Genomic DNA, 16,516 nt, shown 5'->3' with positions numbered 1-16,516 from the left:
TGTTTGTGTGTCTGTCGTCTCCAGCTCTCTCTCTCTCTCTGTGTCTCTCTGGTCTATGGTTTGTCTTTATGTGTTTGTCTGTGTCAAGTTTATGGATCTGCAGCTGAGGTGCTCTTGCTTTATGTTGCTTGACTGTGTGTCTTGTGATCCCTTTATCGTGCTTTAAGTTTGATCCTATGTGGCCATCAATTCATGTTACCATTTCATGTCTTCAAAAATTGTCATATAAATGACTGTTTTTTCTCAATGTTTGTCTGTTTTCTACCAGATGTCTTTCTGTCAATGTTTTTCTGTCTATCACCTGAAAGCTCTGAATGTTATTTTAAGCTTTAATGAAAACAATCAGCACTGTCATAATGTCTCTGTCAAAGTCCTGTCTGCCAAACCTGCCTAGACTAATAGAACCTCCTGAAGACGGCTTCCATGTTACATCCTCTCACTGTCTTGTATCTGTCTTCTCTCCTTTCGCACCTTGCTCTCTCCCACTCCCCACCTCTCTCTGTCACTTTTCATCGCTTCCACACCACAGGACGAGGAGAAGGAGACCACTCCAGCGTCAAAGAAGCCCGGTAAGGGACGACCATCGCTGGGCCGCGAGAAGAGCGCAGACTCCTCATCCACCTCTTCTTCGGCTTCAGCAGAGAAGCAGAGACATGAGGCTCGCAAGCGTCTACTGGCTGCTAAAAAGGCCGCCTCGTTTCGCCAGAACTCCGCCACAGAGAGCGCGGACAGCATCGAAATCTATGTCCCCGAGGCCCAGACTCGTCTCTGAGAGAGACAGTGAGAGGGAAGGAAATAGGGGTCGGATCAAAGGACAGATAAGTATCACTGAAATACCTGGAAAAAGGAGAGGAAAACTTTTGCAATGCAAATGAGCTACTCTGAGTACAGCTGGATGGAGGTGGGGGGAGGAGAGATGAAATTCTCAGAGATAGGGGTGGGTGTGGATTTGGGCATTTTTGACACACACATACAGTTATAGGCTGGTCCTGGTGGCATCAAACACTTATTTAACACAACAGAAGCAGAGAAATGGAACTTTGGTGGACTTGACAGACTTTGAAGCAGGAGACTCCTCACTTGAGGCTGCCATTGAAAACCTCAGCTGATGAACTTTGTCCTTTCTTGTTACTACTCTTGATATCATAAAATTGTTAATGAAGGTATTGTTATTATGACGATTATATCCTAAAGAATCTATATGAAGACTGTTTTAAACGTTCCTCTATCTTGGCTATAAGATCTATTAAGTGGACAGAAGGCAAACTCTCTCTTCTGTCTCCCATCGTCCTCCTCTCTTCCCAGATCATTGGCCATCTTGTAGCTTTGCACAACACCGCCTTGTGGCCATCACACACTCACACACATAACACTGCGCACACTACATCCACTGCACTCACACACCACAAACTCACACCTATGTATGTCTTCCTTGTATTTATTTGTTTACTTTACTCATCCTTTGTTTTGTATAAAAATCCATTTAGATCTGGTTATTCTGAATATTTTTGGTATGCTGAAACTTGAGAGTCAGATTTGAAGGGGTGTTTATATAGTTCCTAACAATTAACTCTTGTGTGTGTCCTTCAAAATGTTCTTGTGTCAAAGATTTTAAACACTGGTGAGAATCTGTAAAGTTTAGTTTCTTAATGATTTTTAATGAAAGCACATCCCGATACCGATGACGACCGAGCATGAGGATCTCTATTTCAGTCAGAATGTCAGCGGCCACTATTACTCACTATTGTTTTCTTTGTAAGGAAAATGTCTTCAACTTTAAAAAAGAAATCTCTTCTGCTTCTCTCTGTCCCATTAACGTTGGTTGGTTTTCATGTTTGTGCTGTAAACGCAGACGCGTCAATATTTCAGTCAAGGTATTTTTTTGTCCCATCTGTTTGTTTAATGCTTCTTTAAGTGCTTTTATTAACCTCACTTAGCACTCAACTCGCACATCTCAAATGAATCTAGGGCTTTTACTGAAGTAATGCAGCAGAGGTATTTTTGGTGGGGACACACGTTAGGACACGTGTCTTGCTGTTATTTTTTTATACTATGTTTCCAAAAGCATTCATGATTTATTTTGCCTCCCATCACTCAACAAAAATCAATCTTAGTTCTTTGTTACCATTTTTGTTTCCCCTCATTGAACATCATCCAAAGTACCTGCACTTTTTTATTCAAAGAAAAAATATTTAATTAAAGCATTGCATACATTAGTCTTTGTGTTTTCATCATTTATTAAATGCTGCTTGCTTTTTTTCTTTAAGGAAGACTGCATAAGCCAAAGATGAATTCACCGTCTCTAATTCATCTGACGTATTTAAATGTCAGCAGCAGGGAGCTCGACAGTAACAGTGCTTACTGTAAAAATAGAGTGGAGTGTAGCCACAGCACATGTATTACAGGGTTGTTATTTTCATATGCACATGCCCGCAAACTTTCATTTCTGACCTCTAGAGGGCAACAGTGGTTAATTTTCAATCCAAGATGCAGTACAGTGTAGTATGCATACAATGAAAAGGCATTCTCTCTATAAGACAACATGCAGCCCTGCCCTTTTTTGCATTACGGGGACACATTGTGTGGATTACACATATTTACAGACTCCTCTGTCTCATTTGAAGCCAGTTCCCAAAACAAAGAGGCCTCTTGGGTTTGTGAGTCAGGATTTCTCTCAGAAAGTACACATCCAACCATAAAGTCAATCCCGACATGCCTTACATTCAACCGCAGTTGTTTGCCTGTCTTCCACTCACATTTGGTTTCTTCCCCCAAATGGTAAGCAAACCTAACTTCCCCTCCCTAATTAGTTATGTTAAACCATTGAGACTGCATCGCTTCGGCTGCTGCAATGCCTCTTCCTCACCCACTGTGACCCAAAAATGCAGCCTGAGGCTTTGAATTGGAAAAGCCCGATGACCACTATTCTCTCTCTATCTCGGCAAGAGCTTTCTCCTGATGGCGGGTCTTTGTTTGTCTGTTGTGTTTGCCGGCTGGGGGTGACACTCAGCAAGGAAAATGGCTCAGGGGTGTCAATAGTCTGTTCCCTGGTTGCTGTCAATGCCCCCCTCCATTTTAGTGGGGTGGATAGCATCGTTAGCACCTGAAGGCCTTTTATGTGACTTGAACGCCGTCGTTGGCTTGATTTGATTTTTGACTGCCAGGAAAAAGTTGTGTGTCTGACAAGTTGTTTTTCTGAAGTGAGCTAGTGATGTCTCGGTGTTCAGACAGATTGTGATTAACACATTGTGAATGATTTATGTCATGGATATTATTAGAATATTCAATCTTAATAAGTCTCAAGGATAATTTTTGTGTCAACAACGTAGGTTGAAGGCAATATATTGCACCAACTAGATTTAAATCTTTCCCATATGCAACTATTGCCAGAATATTTTTAACATTTAAAACAATTTCATAACGTATCATTTTCCTTTTTTTCCCCATTTGCCACATTTTCAGGCCCCAACCCTGCTGTCACCATTCCTCACACAAAACCGCAGGCCTGCCTCACTTGAACGCAGATCAAATACAATGTGGCATCTCGCATACGCTGAGGGAAGGAGGGCAGGAACACAGAGAAAGTTGCTCTATGATCTCACCAACACAAACTGAAAAAGTGATGTTTTTCCAGCCCGCTAAAACTTGGATGAGTAAAATGCCAAGATATGTCAGTGACAGACTTAAAGAGAGAAAAGAGAGCTCACCTCATACATTTAAACAAGGCTTCCCTCCAATACACACAGATATCACTGGGACACACCTAGGTCTATTTCCTGGGTAGAGTTATCCATGATCCAAACAGCTGCACTGTGGGGGGTTTTGTTGCTGTAAAGCCATTGATTTGAGGGTGATAATGGTCCCCCATATAGGTTTGATGGATCTGGCCTTTTAAAGTCAAAACTGTCATAGTATCAGCATTTGCTTAAGCAGCGGTCTGTTTTGGTAAAGCTTCACTTTGAGAAGTAAAGTGGATTCTCAATGCTTGTACTGTGCCTCCTTCAATCACAACAGTGCAGTTGGTAGAATATTATCATCCATGAATGCAAGGAAAAAAGTTTAAATGTTAAGCAAGAGGAAATACAATTAATTATTTACAGGGTGGCTATGATCCAAATTGTACCATATCTTCTTTGATATCTATGTACCTTTTTACTTTTTACCTCTAAAAAAGGATTGACATCACACATTATATAAAGTGTAGCTACCCTTTCAGATTGTTTTATGCATTTCTCTGCATTCCAGGGCTGAGAAAAAAAGTATGATCAGTAGAGGCTACAAGAGAATATACTACATGGAAGCACATATATGCCAGTGTGATGAAAAAAAGACCCCATAAGTCTTCATAATTAGAAACTTTCTCAGAATAATGACCTAATATCTCGAAACAATGAGAAACTCTGGGTTCATCTGGGTTAGTATCTCAAAATAATGAAAAACTCTCAAAATGAGTTACTTATCCTAAAAAAGACTTCATTTCTCTCTTTAAGAAAAAGCTAATTTTCTCAAAATAATGACTATATAACCAGAAACTCAAAATCAAGAATTAGTACCTCAAAACAATGGGAAACTTTCTCAAAATAATGACTTAGTGACTCAAAATAACTAGAAACTTTCACAAAATAATGACTTAGTATCTCAAAATAACTAGAATCTATCACAAAATAATGACTGTGACTCAAAATAACTAGAAATTTTCACAAAATAATGACATAGTATCTCAAAATAACTAGAATCTATCACAAAATAATGACTTTGTGACTCAAAATAACTAGAAATCTATCACAAAATAATGACTTTGTGACTCAAAATAACTAGAATCTATCACAAAATAATGACTTAGTGACTCAAAATAACTAGAAACTTTCTCAAAATAAAGAGTTAGCAACTCAAAATAACTAGAAATTTTCACAAAATAATGACTTGGTATCTCAAAATAACTAGTAACTTTCACAAAATAATGACTTGGTATCTCAAAATAACTAGAATCTATCACAAAATAATGACTTTGTGACTCAAAATAACTAGAAATTTTCACAAAATAATGACTTAGTATCTCAAAATAACTGGAAACTTTCTCAAAATAAAGAGTTAGAAACTCAAAATAACTAGAAACTTTCACAAAATAATGACTTAGTGACTCAAAATAACTAGAATCTATCACAAAATAATGACTTTGTGACTCAAAATAACTAGAAACTTTCACAAAATAATGACTTAGTGACTCAAAATAACTAGAAATTTTCACAAAATAATGACTTAGTGACTCAAAATAACTAGAAACTTTCACAAAATAATGACTTAGTGACTCAAAAAAACTAGAAACTTTCACAAAATAATGACTTAGTATCTCAAAATAACTAGAAATTTTCACAAAATAATGACTTGGTATCTCAAAATAACTAGAAACTTTCACAAAATAATGACTTAGTATCTCAAAATAACTAGAAACTTTATCAAAATAAAGAGTTAGCAACTCAAAATAACTAGAAATTTTCACAAAATAATGACTTGGTGTCTCAAAATAACTAGAAACTTTCACAAAATAATGACTTAGTATCTCAAAATAACTAGAAACTTTCACAAAATAATGACTTAGTATCTCAAAATAACTACTCCCAAAATAATGACTTGGTATCTCAAAATAACTAGTAATAATAACTAGAAACTTTAGTTAGTAACTCAAAATAAGTAGAAACATTCTCATAATCACAAATTTGTATCTCAAAGAAATGAGTTACTTTCTCAAAATAATGAGTTAGTAACTCAAAACAATGAGAAACTTTCTCATACTTACTTGCTTATCTCAAATAAATGACTTAATATCTTCAAAAATCTTAAAATGTATCTCAAATGTATCTTTGTATCTCAAAAATTAGGAGATTTCTCAAAATAAAAACTGAGTATGTCAAAATAACGACAGACTTTCTCAAAATCACAAGTTAGTAACTCAAATTCATGAGAAACTTTTTCAAAATTAATTACTTGTCTCAAAGTAATGACTTATTATCTCATACTAGTAACTTAGTATTTTTAAGTAATGACTTAGTATCTGAAAATAACATAACTCTCAAAATCATGAGTTGCTATCTCAAAATAATGGAGTAGTAACTGGAAATATTGACTCAATATCTTGTAATAATGAGAAACAGTACTGAGTAATTATAAGTTACTCATTATTTTGAGAAAGTTTCTCATAATGACTTAAGTGATCTTTTTTTCATCACACAGGTTGAAATAGGCTTCCATAAGACAGACAGTTTAATCCTAGGATGAAGCATACCTTAGCTGTGACACCAGTGAATCCACTCCCATACAGTAGTCCAAAGGCCTGCTTGGAAAGAAAAGAAAAAACAAGCTCATTAGCATCTGTGCTTTGTTCCCCTGAGTCTGGCATCAAATTGGGGAAGGGGTGAGGGGCTGAGTTGTTTCCACAAGAGATATGATATAGCAAAAAGTGTCTGTAAAAATACTAGAACAAATATTTTATGAAGCAAGCACATATTTTAAAGACTAGGATGTGTTCAGTGTAATACTCTATAGGCTGTGTGTATGTCAGGGGCTGTGGGGGTTTCGTATAAAAGGCTTGTATTGTTTGAGACAAAGTCAGTGAGTGAGAGGGTGTGTGTTGTTCCTAAAAAATGAGATTTACCTAGATTCTTGTCACTATACTCTGGTAACATTTAAAGTACATGTGCAATACTGAGTAAAAGGGTTCTTTGATATTAAAATTAAACTAATAATCTTGCATTTCTCCCCCCCTGTGCTTCTTAAAGTTGTCTTCTGTAAATAGACCAGACTGAGAAACTCCATCTTTTACAATGCTGTAGATCTATTTATACTATTTCAAGGTTGTTCAAATGTATAATGGAGAGACGTAACATTCAATAAAACGCACACGATACTTTCTCAAAAAGTTCACCATGGCTGTATTTGATTACTGTTTTGAGGATGTTTGCTCACTTTTAACGAGATGTTTCTGATCCTGCATTTTGCTTTTCAAAACCTGCTAAATTTGGATGTGAATAACTTCAAATCTGTGTCAATCACATGCACATTTTTCCTCTTGCTTTGCCCTCCCCTCTCCAGCCCCAGAGCACACTGTGACACAAATCTGGACACATAATTAAGATTTGGGTACAACAGGCAGATCGCTACTTTTGTTTGATGCTAATTTGCAGTAACTTAATTTTTAAAATCTGATCTCTGCAGCTCATGCGGCCCGAGGTGTCTCCCTGAGACTCTGAGGAATCAAAGCATCACAACACCTCTGCAGCAGCACGTATTAGCCCCACACGCCTGGAGCCAAACCAACTGTAGATCTGATGTCTGAATATCACATCAGACGTGACTGCAGGCGGTGTGAGTCGAAGTAACTCGGTTAATTGTGCTGTGAAGTAGTGAAATGCGCACACCAGCGGACGCTTTCGACGCTTATGATTTATGTAACAAGAACATTTTGCACAGCGTTACGTAAAGCCTCTCCACAGTGTGTATCTGTGTCACGCACACATGGATGAAAACGACGACAATGGTTGTGAAGATGACTGCGGTGCTATTTATACTCTGGCGTGTGTCGATGTCGATGTGGGATTTCAACCGCGTCGAGAAAATAACATTGTTTCAATGACTGCGCTGTACTTTGAATGAAATGGTTCTCCCGTCAGTCACAATTACACGGAGCCCGTCTGCTGCCTGGCGGAGCGCCCTGATTGGCTGACAGCGGCCCAGGAGGCGCAGTGCAGGCTCGTGATTGGCTGACAGCTGTCGATGAGGCGGGATCATCTCAGCTCCGACTGTCAAGATTGGCAAAGAGCTGGCGCTGCTGCGTGCAGGTAAAAAGGAACAAGCGACACAAAACAGAAAACATTTATCTTGGCAGAAAGCGAGGAGTGCGATGGAAACGGAGTCTCCGGTGAAACCTTTCCGTGCGGCAGAACCCCAAAAGCGAGGCATTTAAGTCGGTGAAAAAAGCGCAACACCTTCAGCTTCTTGGAAGAAAGTGCCGTTGTGTCAACCATCGCTTGGCTCGCGGGCACGCTTTGTACAGCAAGCAACTTGGACAGCTGCGTGTTTTCAAGCAAGCCATCAACAAAGAATGAAAGCATTCAAACGAGGTGAGCAGCACTCGTGTCGTGTTCTTTATCACGGCCGTGCACGTTTATAAGTGTCTGCCTGTGAGCCCGCTGTGTCTTCGCTGTTGGTTTTAGCCTGGTATGCGGGCTTTTTGTCGCGAGCAAATGCAGCGTGTGTTTGTGCTCAAATTTGGAGGGACAGCTAGCCAGCTAGTTATCTCTGGAGGCAGGCATGGTGTCCATCTGGCGGCGTGACATGCGGGAGGCTGTGCTTTCCTGCCTGCCTCCTTTGTGCGGGTCCAGATGGCTAATTTACAGAGTAGCTCCTCGGTTTGTGTCGGTTGAAGGTAACATTTAGCTTTATTCGAGAGGCTTTGTCGAGGACATCATTTCACCGAGTATGACGTTATCACTTTGACAAAGCGAGCTGCTCTGTGAAGTTGATGTTCGGTGAGTAGCGTTGGTGGCGTTTCTAACGGTCAGATTCAAATTCTCAACTGGAGACTGACTATGTTGTGAAGTTTACTCCACTGTCGAGTCTACAAACTAACTTTTACCACCATTTCACCTCATTTTTAAAACATATTCTAAATGTGAACACCACTTTTCCTTCGCACAGATTTACCACATTGTTAGTAGACCTTTAGTAAACAAAAAGTTGGTCAGTTTGCCTGTCTGTGACATGTTTCACGTAGCTCGTGCTGATGTGACATAATGTACTAAGCTTGCATCTGTCTGAAATCTGTCCTGGCTGTTTGATCAAATGAATCCCACATTGAATGGGTGTAAATAGTCTGATAAATCTTTAAATGTCTTTCCAATGATCCTGTGGAGCGGGGGGGGGGGGTGCAACTTTGTTGTGGGNGGGGGGGGGGGGGGGTGTAACTTTGTTGTGGGCCACATCCTTTCTCTCAGTAAGGATAGCCAGGGATGTCTGTCAACCATGAGTGTGGCTTATTAATGGGATACTGGTTTTACACACTTTAGTATTTTTAGACTCAGTTAGACCATATTAGACTTGATTTGATGCAGAAATTGTTAACATTTTACTGCAGTCTCAAGAGTTTTAACACAGAGATGGATGGTATGATTGAATAGGAATGTTTCTGGCAAATGTAAGCAAAATCGAATTGGAAAAAAAGTGATGTTCAATCTAATGTAGGACTGCAACTAATGACTATTATCTTTGTTGATTAATCTGTTGAGTGTTTTAACAATTAATTGGACTATAAAATGTCAGAAAATGGCGAAAAATGTTGATATAAGCCCAAAATGACATCCTCAAATGTCTTGTTTTCTCCAAAACCCAAAGATTTTTACTTTAATGTCATAGAAGAGTAAAGAAAACCGCCAATATTCACATTCAAAAAGCTGTAATCAGAGGATTTTTACTTTCTTAAGTTAAAAAAACACTCAAACTGATCAATTGATTATCATATTAGTTTGCGACTAATTCAATAGTTGTCAACTAAGCAATTAATTGTTGCAGCTCTAGTGTAATTAATCATGTTCTGTGGCTGTATTATATCAGACAGCACACTCGACAAACTTAATGTTTTAGCTTTGTTTGCAAAGAATCATTACTTAGAAGAACAATTTGTCCAATAGGTGAATCATGACACAAATTTATCATTAGGTCACAGTAGAAATCGATAATCAACAATGCCCAGCCCTGCTCTAAAACAATAATTTTAGGGGCAAAGCGAGGCTCATTTACAGAAATCAGGGCAACTGCATTGAATTTGCATTTGTGTGTTTTTATTTTTTTTCCCCCCAATTTTCTTGCTTGGTGTAGGACTTCCCTCATTGACAAGGAATGCAGAATTCAAAAGATTTGTCAACTACTCCAGCAGTCTTGAGCCGAAGTGGCATGAGGTGAAAACGGCCTCCTTTGCATGGTCAATAGGTTCCTGGGCCAGTGGCTACTGTGATGTTGATATGCACACAATCTTCTTTGTGAAGACAGGCGCTGCCCCCGGGGGTCAGGTTTCACCCAGCCTCAGAGAAAGACATTTACTGCATTCTGTGGCCCACCCCTGGGATCAGGCATGCTCCATTTTGAGGGGAGATTCTCTCCAGTGGCCAACCATAGACTGACACAAAAAAAAATCCCACAACAAAGTTCAAACCTCAAAGCCATTGTTTAAATATGTTCAGACCGCGAAGCTTATGCAAACCTCACTTTAAATTGGGTAAAATTATGAGGTTGAAAGTAACTGAGGAGGTTTGTGCACTTGTTCACTGCTTAGTGTCAAATCAGTACAAACCACTGCTTTAGTTTTCGGCCCAGCCTCTGCTCACTGGCTCCTGGTATTGTGAAGAAGTAGTTAGGTTTCATTTTGTGCATAAAAGTAGATCAAACCAAACCCTGCAAAGGCCTGAGTGAATGTATGGCCGCTCATGCAAGATGTGATCTTCTCCCTTTCTCATGCTTCATAACAGGCAAAATAAAGACACATAAAATAAACACAAAGAACTACGTCTGTATACCTGGTGATTAGCAGATTTGATATAAACAGGATGATTGAATGACACACTGATTGAACGTGACTGACGGCACACCTCCTTTTTCCTCAGCTCTGGAAGAAGAGCATCGCCCGGAGCAGGAGCACTCCTCGGCTGTGTCGGACAGTGATGACGGCTCCCCGCTCGACCTGTCAGGAAGGGGGCTCTTTGGGAAGCGCCGTCGCCGCGGCAACCTGCCCAAGGAGGCGGTGCAGATCCTGCGGAGCTGGCTGTACGAGCACCGCTTCAACGCCTACCCGTCTGAGCAGGAGAAACTCAGTCTGTCGGGCCAGACCAACCTCTCTGTGCTGCAGGTGAGGAGTGGCTTTTTAATCAGTGTATACATTTTTTTGTTTTCCCAGAAGCACTCAGTACTTAACAGAGGAAATGACACTTGTGGAGCACATTGTTTCTGCATTCTGGTGGATTTGTTTCCTGTTCTTAAGTAGAGATGATCAACTTTGACATTTTCATTTGTCTTCACGTTTTCTATTTGTTTTTGATAGAGTATACACATAAATCTAAGCTTTTACAGGTTTTATCTGAATTTTTTTTAAAGCTTTTGTGTATTCATTTTGACATTTTTACATCAGAAGCAGTGCTTTCAATTCAATAAAGGTAGCTTTGATACTGAATATTATTTTCTACTGCTAATATTTGTACTGCACAAAAGGCTGTTCGTGACCTGCACACCAGACTCAATTTATCACTATAAAGTCTATTGCTGCACACAAGAAAGGTGTTTAAACTACAGTCATACCTTTTTCGTGATTCTCACTCTTGTGCTATCAGTTCTTGATTTTACACGACACTGATACTACTTTTTACCAACACTTGCGACCAGCTTTTCAACCAACACAGCAAACTAGTAAACAACAATCAGATGGTATCGCCACACTGCTGCTTGAGATTGAGACTTTCCCAGCCTTCCCTTTTCACTTCATTGCATCAGTAGTAGACATTTCCTCTTTCCCTCTCAACATGTAGGCACGCACAAACAGAGAGGCAGCATTAGAGAAGGCATTAAAGACCAGCATGAGGCAGCAGCAGCAGCAGAGTTCCTTGTTATGTAGTCAGTTCAGTGGAATGCATTTGGCTGGCTTCTCTGTGGCTCAGCATATTTGAGCTCAGACCTTCATTATTGCCAGCTGTCTGAGGGCTCTCATCTCTGTCTGTCCCACTCTTTCTTCCTTGTGTGGGAGGCTGAACCACTAGAGGGGGTAAGTAAGGCCTCGTGCAGACAGATGAAGAAAAATGTGTAGGCAGTTATTAAAATCACAGGCCTCGGATCATTTTTAGATCTTGAATGTGATGCAAGAGTTGAGTTATGGATCCGGCTAATTGAGGGTGACTGAAGCTGTTGAGTAAAAGATGAATCAAAGTGTTGCAATGATATCAGTGCAGGCCCTCAAAAGAATAATGTAAAAGTGCATCTCTTTGACTGACTTCTGGTTGTCTTTTATCAAAGTAAAACATCCATGAGAGCAGCTGCGATCAGGTCTGTTTATATCAGAATTTCCTCCTCTTTTCCCAGATATGTAACTGGTTCATCAATGCACGTCGCCGCCTCCTCCCTGACCTGCTCCGCAAAGATGGCAAAGATCCCACCAAGTTTACTATCTCCCGCAAGGTTGGCAGTAAAAGTGAAGGCCACTCGTCTCATGGAGGCGGAGCCAGCTCTCCAGAAAGCAACTCTTCCACCTCCTCATCTCAACAACGCCCGTCTGTCATCCGCTCTGCCCCTACACTGGACCTCAGTCTCCTTGGGAGCACAGCGACGGCTATTCTGACAGGAGCGGGCTACCCTGGTAAGGAAGGGTCGGTGCAGGCGCTGATGAAGCTCGATGCACAAAGTCTGCTGAGAGAAGCAGAGGAGCAGGGGGTCAATACGGTTTGTCTCACCAGCACAACAATGGCAGCTAGCCCCACCGGTGGTCTCTTCAACACGCCTCCCCCAACTCCTCCCGAGCTGTTCCCCAGCCAGGACTTCAGCGACTTGAGGCTCCTGGTCGACGCTGCTCTTCAGAGGGCAGCAGAGCAGGAGAATCAGAAGAGGCTCCAGGAAAGCCAGAACAGACCTACAGAGGCTGTAAAGACTGAATCAGTGGAGGCACAGTGCAGTGCTTACGGTAGTGACATGGGACCTACACCGCCTCCAGAGGACAGCCAGCAAGTCATGGATCCTTCCAGGGTGCAGAGTCTGATGGAGAAGGCTATGGCTGTTCCTGCGTCAGCTGTAACTTCAGTAAAGGCTCCAGTGCCTCTGTCTTTAGCAGCCTCTGGTCCAGTCCAAGCTCCAGTCTTGGTCCCAGCCCCAAGGCTATCTCCTCTCCCGATGAATAAAGTCATCTGGAGTCCCTTGGAGAAGGACACTGCCAGAGCCTCCAGCCCAAACCAGACTCAGCTCACCCCAGCCCATCTGCCAACCATAGTGCCAGTGCCTGCCTCAGTTTTAGGACAGCCGAATTCCCAGAAACCAGCTGCTGCTCCAGCCCTCACCCCAGCTCCAGCCACAAGCTCAGTTCCAGCTCCACTGCCCACCGTGTGTCCTACGAGTGCGTCAGTGGCAGCCACAAGGCCAGTCTCGTTGCCATCACAAGTCCTCCCAGCCACAAGTCCCACCTCCATCACTGCTCCAAGCCAGGCGTCACCCCACACCGTAGCGCTTGTTCCAGCTGCTCGTTCTCCAGCCATCGCCTCTTTCACAGACCCCAGAGGAGTCCCTCTTTACCTGCCGTTCCACAAATCCCCCATAATCCCAGTCACAGTTCCATGTCCATCACCACCAGTTTTAACCACAGCGTCGTCTCCAGCCCCTGTTCACAACCCAGTCTTTGCCTCTGCCCAAACTCCAACTCCTCTCCCTACTTCAGCCCCAACATCCTCCTCTATGCCAACAGTTACACCTCTCCTGGGCCTTGCTTCCCACCTCACTGCTCCTCTTCAGCCTTCCTCCTCCACCAGCAGCAGCAGTAGCAGTATAAATAGTAGTGCACAGAGAAACACAGCAGTGGTGCCCAGTGTTTGGAGCATGGTCCATGCTGATACCAGGCAACCCACTTCTCTTCAAGTTGTAAAGACCCCCATCACCACAGTGTGGGGCCCTCAGCACAGCCTGCACACAGTGAGTGAAACTGTGAACTAGGAGCTGGAAGTTGGCACCTTTTTTAAATATATATATATATATATATATATATATTTCTGCGGAGGAGAGAGGCCAAACACTCCTGTTGGCTGGACAACACTGTATATAGGAGAATGTATCTTCGTCACCAGGCCCCCTTTTTGTCATCAATGCCTGTGCCTGCAGAATACAGGGAACGAGATCTGGGACACAATGAAGTAACAATTACGGGGTGTTACAGAGACTTGCTGTTTAAAGCAACTTTTTATCGTTTAAATATGCTGTTCTTGATGGAGACACCTGCTGGTAAGAACACTTTGATGTCATTTCTCACAAGGAACATTCCTGACAGAGCAGAGTAAATGTATTGTACAAAGTTTTTGATGCCGATTTTTCAAATCTCTTTCCACGTGACAGATAATGGATGAGGAGGAAATATCCCTTAATTGTACACAGTGTACTTTGGTATCATTTTCAGGACCAGCAGTTAGCCTCTTCAGTAGCAGTACTGGACTTTATTGAATGTACAAAAGACACTGATATCATTGGCTAGGCTGCCTATCATCCATTCCCCTCCAGGATAAAAAAGGAGGACATGAGTGTTTGGTTTTTTTTTTAATCCTCCACACAGAGCAACACCATCATAGTAATGCAGATTTTGGTCTGGTTTTCTCTCTAGCATATTTCCCTCTCTTTTTCCCTCGGAGCTGAGCAGAAGGGGAATTGATTGTACTGCAGCGAGCCTGACTGAATGACTCGCCTCAATGTGTCTGTCTCCATCCTGCCCCTCCTTCCTGTCTTCCTGTCTTTTTATAGCTAAGGGGATTCATTGGCCCTGATGAATTGTCCTCTCTGCCACTCAACACATGCGCTCAAGTACCACGTGTTTCTTTGTTTGCCATAGAAACATCTTTTCTGTGTTTTAGCCAAAGGCGAGGCAGTCATGTCCGTCACTTTATGCGACCATGATCAGTTGTGTGCGACTTTCAGGGATTGTAGTTGAGGGGGGGGAGGGCTATTGATATAGGACGAAGGGGAGAGGGTCACATTGGATCTGTTACAGAAATCGATTTCAGTTGAGAGGTGAGCAGCTTGGCGATCTGATGACATCAAGCTCTCACAGCTCCTGGATTGAAACGTTACACTTGCTGCAAGACTTGGCGCCTTTTATCTTCTGTGGTGGGAATTCACTTTAAACATTGGTAGAGATAAAATTATTCAGATTTCCCTGTCAATTTGGGGCCTTATGATTTGGTCTGTGTATTTCAAACCTGAATGTCTTACTAGTGCAAAGATGAATTGATGCATGTAGTGTGTAGGCAACGCAAATGTAGCACATTTACTGAAATAGCTGGAATTTGCTCGGGGGGGTTTCCTTCCCAGCATAAAAATCCAAGTTTTTCCTCATCAGTGCTTTCCACCTGTGTTTAGAAATGGTTTCTAGAGATTTCTAATCATTCATAAAGCTGTAGTTTCCATGAAACTGTCGTAGCATAATCCACGATATATGGCTGAATGCCATCAGGGCATCTATTAACAGTAGCGTCATGTGGAGGAGTTCCGATGTGAATAATACTTTAGCAGGATTGTGCATCAAATCTTCAATACTGTCTTGTTCACCAGTGTCTTGAGCTGTGGTTGGTTATAACGGTTACAATTTACATGTGCAAGGAGTTGGACAGAAGGAGAATGTCTGTCTGATGTCAGGTCAGAGTACTGCTGAGCACAGACCCTGCGAAAACGTCACGGCTGATATCAACTCTTTCCACTTCTATTTTGTTTGTCCCTTCTCACTGCCAGTAATGCGCTGTGGACGTCACTAGAGGAGTTTGGGTTTTTTTTGTTTTGTTACAGGTACTCACTAGACTGATGTGCATTTATACCTCAATTTACACAGATCATGTCAGGCTTGGGTCATATGTAGAATACTAAGTATTAAAGTAATATTTTATTGTTCATACTACATCATGCCACTGTGACAACACCTTTATCGGTTTAGATACTGGAAATGGCTGGCTAAAGATTAGGCAGGCATGTGGGGGTTTTTTTCTTTTTAATAGCAAGGTTTCTATGTGATTTTTAGATGCAACATGATGCTCCAATCAGATCAGACAATGTGATGATGCGTGTAAATATTTTCAAGGTCATGTTTTTGTTTTTGTTTTGTTTTTTGTATTGGCATGAACTTTATCTCAAACTATGTAGTTTTCTTACAGCCAAATGCATTCAAAAATGTTTTTCAAGTTCATGTTGTGAATCATGACTGACCGTTGGCAGTATGACTGGCTGCTGTGCCTTAAACCTACGACTGAGGGATGATGTCCCTTTTTTATATATAAAACTTCTCAATAGTCTGTGCAATATATGCCTTAAACTTTAAATGTGTGTTTTGTATAAACATTTCAAAGAAATAAAAGTTCAGTTTTTCTTACATGCTCTTTCATATTGGTTTTTGTTGCCTGTAAAAGCTCAAGTTTACTTTGGAGAACAAAATTGTATCGTTATAACAATTTCTTTCACACAATAGCCTTTTACATGGAAGACATTGTGACATGTCACAGTAGTGTCCTGGTATTGTGCATGCTGGGTCACTGTCACACTGTCATGACTTACTGGGACACTTATATTACTTAATATACTTATATTAGAGAGGTATTGTTAATGTCATTAGTAACACCTGTGTATTTCCTACTATGAGAAGTCAAAATGTCTGCTGTGAAAAAGGCCAGTGGGCACAACATTAACAAACCATTCTTCCAAACTGTTTTGGTTAAGTAAGGGTTTTTTATTTCCATCCTCTTGTGCTGGCTTA

The 16,516-nt window shown here is 41.2% G+C and overlaps 2 protein-coding genes across 3 annotated transcripts in view; both read left to right on the top strand.

The window, feature by feature from the left end:
• dlgap4b (discs, large (Drosophila) homolog-associated protein 4b) overlaps positions 1–4,771 on the top strand; it is a 31,694-nt gene extending 26,923 nt beyond the window's left edge. The window contains exon 11 of the mRNA XM_050038879.1: positions 530–4,771. Coding sequence (XP_049894836.1) covers positions 530–772 — 243 coding nt within the window. The 3' untranslated portion in view covers positions 773–4,771. The remainder of the gene's footprint in view (positions 1–529) is intronic.
• Positions 4,772–7,692: 2,921 nt separating this feature from the next.
• On the top strand, positions 7,693–16,149 carry LOC126386617 (uncharacterized). 2 transcript variants are annotated; one of them, XM_050039045.1, is made up of 3 exons: positions 7,693–8,117; positions 10,653–10,894; positions 12,115–16,149. In XM_050039045.1, the coding sequence occupies exons 1-3, from the start codon at positions 8,099–8,101 to the stop codon at positions 13,723–13,725; spliced, it is 1,872 nt and encodes a 623-aa protein (XP_049895002.1). In that variant the 5' UTR covers positions 7,693–8,098; the 3' UTR covers positions 13,726–16,149. The 2 variants fall into 2 exon arrangements, with proteins under 2 accessions (XP_049895002.1, XP_049895003.1); XM_050039046.1 differs by lacking the exon at positions 7,693–8,117 and adding an exon at positions 8,197–8,525.
• The last annotated feature ends 367 nt before the right edge of the window (positions 16,150–16,516 follow it).

Source organism: Epinephelus moara, chromosome 24, assembly GCF_006386435.1.
Source record: "Epinephelus moara isolate mb chromosome 24, YSFRI_EMoa_1.0, whole genome shotgun sequence".
In the NCBI taxonomy this organism is placed as follows: domain Eukaryota; kingdom Metazoa; phylum Chordata; class Actinopteri; order Perciformes; family Serranidae; genus Epinephelus; species Epinephelus moara.
Note: the sequence above shows the minus strand (reverse complement) of the source record. Positions and strands in the feature narration are given on the sequence as shown.